Genomic DNA, 5,839 nt, shown 5'->3' on the forward strand with positions numbered 1-5,839 from the left:
CTTTGCCTTCGTCCCTTCAGGGCTGCCCTTCCCGCCTGCCGGCCCGCCCGCCCGCCCCCGCCTCAGCCGTTTTAATACCCTTCGGGTTGCCGCCTGCGCCTGGACTCGCCTCGGCAGCGCCGTTCGTTCGTTCTTTCTTTCGCTCCGGCGGCGTCGGCGTCGGCGGCTGCAGCCCAGAGCCCCGGACCTTGGAGGGGGGGGTTGAAGCGGCATGCTGCTGGATGCGGGGCCGCAGTTCCCCGCGCTGGGAGTGGGCACGTTCGCCCGGCACCCGCCCCCGTCGGCGGCGGAGATGCAAGAGCGCGAACTGAGCCTGCAGAACAGCTTCGTGGACTCGGCGGCGGCGGCGGCGGCGGCTCACCTGGGGGCCTTCAAGCTGAACGCGGCGGCGGCGGCGGCGGCGGCTCACGAGCTCTCCCCGGGGCAAGGCTCGGCCTTCAGCTCGCAGGCACCGGCTTACCCGCACGCCGCCCACGTCGGCTCCTACTCCGGGCCGCCTTTCAACTCCCCGCGGGACTTCTTGTTTCGGAGCCGAGGCTTCGGGGAGCCGGCGGCGGGCGGCGGCGGGCAGCACGGGCTCTTCGGAGCGGCGGCGGCGGCCACCGGCAGCCTCCACCACCCGCACGCGGAGGCGCAGAGCCACCTGCTCTTCCCGGGCATCGGAGACCAGCATGGCGCTCCCGGTTCACCCAACGTACTCAACGGGCAGATGCGCTTGGGCTTACCCGGAGAAGTCTTCGGTCGGTCGGATCAGTACCGCCAGGTGTCCAGCCCCCGAACTGACCCTTATTCGGCAGCCCAGCTGCATGGCCAATACGGCCCCATGAATATGAACATGGGCATGAACATGGCGGCGCACCACGCTCACCACCCGCACGCCCACCCGCACGCCCACCACCACCACCACCATCACCACCACCCCGGGGCCTTCTTCCGCTACATGCGCCAGCAATGCATCAAGCAGGAGCTGATCTGCAAGTGGATCGACCCGGAGCAGCTCAGCAGCCCCAAAAAGAGTTGCAATAAAACTTTCAGCACCATGCACGAGCTGGTCACTCACGTCTCCGTGGAGCACGTCGGGGGCCCCGAGCAGAGCAACCACATCTGCTTCTGGGAGGAGTGTCCGCGCGAAGGGAAGCCCTTCAAGGCCAAGTACAAGCTGGTCAACCACATCCGCGTGCACACGGGCGAGAAGCCTTTCCCCTGCCCCTTCCCGGGATGCGGCAAGGTCTTCGCCCGCTCCGAGAACCTCAAGATCCACAAAAGGACGCACACAGGTCAGTCGGAACCGACGAGGGAGAAAGCGGGGAGGGGCGGCGACTAAGATGGGGGCCGCGGGGAGGGCAGGTCGGCAAAAATCGCTTCTTTCGGGCTCAAACTCGAATAGAAAGGCTTCCTTCCTTCCTTCCTTCCTTCGCCTCGCTCCACCTACAGGGACGGCGGCTGGTAAACCCTTAGTTTATTTTATCCCGGCGTTTTTTCTTTAAATAGTACGAAGCTTTAGCTTTTGGGCATTTTTTTTTTTAAAAAAAGAAATATATTTAGAGGTCCACGCGAGTCTCGCTTATTGAGTTTTTGCACTTGGAGTAAAACCAAGCGTGAGTTTTAAGTAAATCTAGTTAGGAACCAGCCATTTTCCGTGGGGAACCGAAGCGCCGAGACCGCACTAGGAGTTGGAAAAGCGGGCGGGATGTAAGGCGGCAAAAACAAGCTGCAGCCCTCCGTCCTTTTTTGAGCGTTAACAACAAAGGGAAACTCGGCGATTTCGAGGATTAGTCGCACAGCAAACGTAAATCCCCACGAGGACGCTGACTTGGAAATCCATCCGATTTATTTCTGAGTAAATAGAGAGAAGCCTGGAAAGTTACCGAAATACGCGCGTTAACTGCAGTATCCAGGAGAGTGAGTAACACACGGCGCTTGTAAAAAGGACCGTAGGGAACTGAGAGTAGATGTGCTTTTCTTCCCAAATGAGTTCTGGTTTTGAGCAGGGGCGTCCTCCTTTCCCAGAGCGATGCTGGTGCTTTTCATTTCATTTTAAAGGGATAAGAAACAACGCTTTCTCATTTGGAAAGCCTCAGTCGCAGCCGCTGAAGCGTTTTTGCATTACCTTGTTTATATTATGCAATAATTGCCGGAGGATTTAACTTTCAGGCTTAGAATCCTCTCAGACTTAAGAGGGCCAAAACGACTCGCGATTTTGTTGCTAAGTCGAAGCGATGAAATTAAAAGACCCATCAGTTTCCAAGGTTTTTTCTCCCCGGTCACATTTTTAAGCCCAGAGGTTTTTTTTGTTTTGTTTTTTTTCCCTCGCCTCTTTTCTTTTCCCGGCCCTGAAAAAAAAGTCAAATATTTTAGCGATTTCCGGACATCAGTATTAACGAAAAGACCTCTCTGGGCCTTCCTAGTTGTGTTGTTGATGTGTTAAGAGCCGACCTAGGTGCCAGACAGGTTTTAACGAGGTTTAACAAATCCGAGGCGTTGATTTGAAGGGAGATGGCCGCGATTTGGCACTGAGCGGTTTGCCTTTAAGGAACAATTTACGTACTAATGGAATTTCTTGTGAAATTGCCCATCTCTCCCACCTCCGATTTAAGGGGGAGAGGATCCGTGGGATCGGGAGGTTGTGGCAGTTGAATTCTCACACCTACAAATTACTCTGGCAACAGGGTGAAAAAGCTCGGAAGATTTTGCAAGTATTTTCTTCCATACTCCCACATTCTCCCCCCCCCCACATGGCCACCCACTACCCCAGGCAGATCTACCAGGATTAACTTCCAATGTCCTATTAATGGGGGAAAAAATACACCCGTTTTTCAGATCTTGGGTCCCGGTGCTTGTTAGTTTTATTAAATCTGGATTGACCCGAGAAGCTAATTTTGCTTCTAAACTGTATCCTGAAATAGAAACAGGGCCGCGGTCTCTTGCTTTCGGGGCCCCGTGGCATTTATGATTTGAAACAATGGCCACAGGTTGTCTTTCACCCGTGTGATCTCTCTGTTTATGTCTGCCTAGGAAACCAAGTTTACAGCTCCAAGAACTTTCTCAAATTCCCGGATTGTCATGTTTTAGCTAAGTCCCGCCATACTGTACTGCCTTCTTTTTACCCTTCTCTGCCCGAGAAAGTATCCCGGGTTTTCAAATTAAAGTGCTTAGAAATAAGGTGGCATTTAATCACTGAATAGTGTCTTCCTTTAGGCCTGGCATATTCTGCTTCCTGTGCAATCGCTCAGTCACTACAGGTGGCTTTCTATCCCTGAAAAAGGACTCCTTCATTAAGCGGGCTGCATCCGGCCTCGGTGGGCTGCATCCTTTTTGCAGCGATTTACCCCGTGGCTGTCCTTCTTTTTTTGCAGGGGAGAAGCCCTTCCAGTGTGAATTTGAAGGCTGTGACAGGCGCTTTGCCAACAGCAGCGACCGGAAGAAGCACATGCACGTTCACACTTCGGACAAACCCTACTTGTGCAAAATGTGTGACAAATCTTACACCCACCCCAGCTCTCTGAGGAAACATATGAAGGTAACCCATTGGCACTGGCCTGGGAAGGGGATTAGGAGGACCAGGGAGGGAGGAGGGAGTAGGAGAGAGAGAAGGGAGTCGGCCTGGGCTCCTGGGAAGCCAGAGATCCCTTGAAATGGGGGCTTTCGTCTTGGGGAAGAGGGAGCCCGCGAGTTGAATCAGAAACGCCTGCTTTTCTGTGTCACGATTTTATATCACTTTATTTTGCCCTGAACAAAATTGGGGTTCTCTAGGCTGTCTAGGAAGACTGAAATTAACACCCCCGTTTTAAGGAGGGCTTTGGTGGAGACTCACAGCCTTAGCTCTGGGAAGCCTTCTTTCCGTTATTTATAATGGAGAAAAATATTATTATGAATATAATAAAAACAGCACCACTTGAGCATGGCATCAGACAAAATCGTCATCCATCAATTGTAAAGGCCAGTGTTTATTCGGTACAGCTTACATCCAAACATCAACCTCTGCCTATTCCAGGTCCTTGGGGGACTGGACAGGTGGATAAAAATGCCCAATCCTGTCTAAACATCTGACTGAAGGTGTGAACAACCACAATAATTGCTTTGCTTTGCCTTATAGGTTCACGAATCATCTCCACAAGGCTCCGACTCCTCGCCTGCTGCCAGCTCCGGCTACGAATCCTCCACCCCGCCGGGCTTGGTGTCCCCCAGCACAGAGACCCAAAGTACGGCCACCTCCAACTTGTCTCCTGCAGCTGCCGCTGCCGCTGCTGCAGCTGCAGCGGTGGCTGCATCTGCAGTTCACCGGAGTGGTAGCAGCAGTGGAACGGGTGGCTCCGGAGGTGGTGGCGGCGGCGGTGGAGGGAGCCATAGTAGCCTCACCTCCAATTTCAACGAGTGGTACGTCTGAAGACACCCGCCCAGCGCAGCAGCCACTCTTCTCGGATCCCTGGGGACCAAGAAGTCGGGAGACCCTTTTGCAACTCTCTCTTTTATCTCTCATTCACTCCCTTTTTTTCTCCTTTTGCTTGAATTGGAAACATTCCGAAGCACAGAGAGAGAGAGAGAGAGACTGAGAAATGCTGAGAGGGGCTCTTTTAAAAAAAGAGAAGGAATAAGAAGAGGATAGGAAGTCTACAAAAGCAGCAAAGGATTCTCCCCACCCAGAGAACAGCCCCCGCTTCCACACTTGCAAATATTCCGTATGCAGAGATTTGTCCCTTGGGGCCTCCAAGCGCCTTGTGAACAAAAGATCAGAGTTCGTCCATCTCTCCCAGTGTACATAAAGGAATCCAAGGTGGTAATCAACCTTTTCTTATTGTATAGAAATTGGTCCACTTTGTGAACTATGGATTGCTTTTCCTTTATCATTTCTCACACAGAGCTGTTTCTGCCTCCTGAGCATCCTTCTCTTCTCTTCTCTTCTCTTCTCTTCTCTTCTCTTCTCTTCTCTTCTCTTTTCTTTTCTCTTCTCTTCTTTCACCTCTCCCCTCCCCTCCCCATTCCTCATTCTTGAATTCACCAATTTTAAAAGGGGAGAAGGGAAAAACATGAAAGCAAATGTTTTTTTTCCCCTGTAATTGTGGTATTGAATATTGTGTTCCCTTTAAAAGAGGCAACTTTGATTGTAAACTTCATTGAAATATAGATCTGAAAGATTTTTTAAAAAGTGCCAAAGTCTTTATGTTGTTTTCAAAACGACCCAGATAAATCCCCCCCCCTTCTTCCCAACACTTGTGAATGTATTTTCTGTTAGTTGGGTTTACATGTGATGTTTTAGTGCTTTTTGCTAGTTCCTGTTTGGAAATTTGTGGGGGGTGGGAATAGGGAAAATAAAGTAGTGCTGTTAGGGATTTTTTTTTTCGTAATAACACCCTTCCTTGTGTAAATACCTATTGCCATATTTATCCATTTGTAATTAAATTATGGTATTAACTTGCTACAGAGGAAACAGTATTTATAAAGAATGTTTCTTAACTATAAATATGTACAATTGTGAGCATAAACTGTTTCAGAATTTTTTTTATTTGGAGGTTTATGTGGTTTCATCATTTCTTGTGATTTTTTTTTGAGAGTAATGCATACAGAAATATAATAAAATGTGTTGAAACTGCAGTCCATGATATTTTTAATCCACATATATCTTTCTCTTTATCCCAATAAACTAAAAGTGTTCATAACTGGTTAGAATGAGGCTAGTAACTTGATTTTAAAAGCAATTAAAATCAAACATAATTGTAGAAATTATACAAAAGAAATACTGCTAATTTATTTTTTAATTGTAAAACTCATTTTACATTTCAAAAACTCAAATACTATAACCCCTCCCCAGAACTGCAGGCTGAACTTGCATATGTACATT

General features: G+C 49.6%; 1 protein-coding gene across 1 annotated transcript; it reads left to right on the plus strand.

Annotated features, from left to right (window-relative positions):
- The first annotated feature begins 211 nt into the window (after positions 1-211).
- ZIC2 (Zic family member 2) lies at positions 212-4,387 on the plus strand. Its single transcript, XM_015828020.1, has 3 exons — positions 212-1,277; positions 3,357-3,520; positions 4,097-4,387. Exons 1-3 carry the CDS (start codon positions 212-214, stop codon positions 4,385-4,387), a joined length of 1,521 nt encoding a protein of 506 aa, XP_015683506.1.
- Positions 4,388-5,839: the final 1,452 nt, after the last annotated feature.

The sequence above is a fragment of the Protobothrops mucrosquamatus genome, unplaced genomic scaffold (genome assembly GCF_001527695.2).
Source record: "Protobothrops mucrosquamatus isolate PMUCROS unplaced genomic scaffold, P.Mucros_1.0 scaffold_218, whole genome shotgun sequence".
In the NCBI taxonomy this organism is placed as follows: Eukaryota; Metazoa; Chordata; class Lepidosauria; order Squamata; family Viperidae; genus Protobothrops; species Protobothrops mucrosquamatus.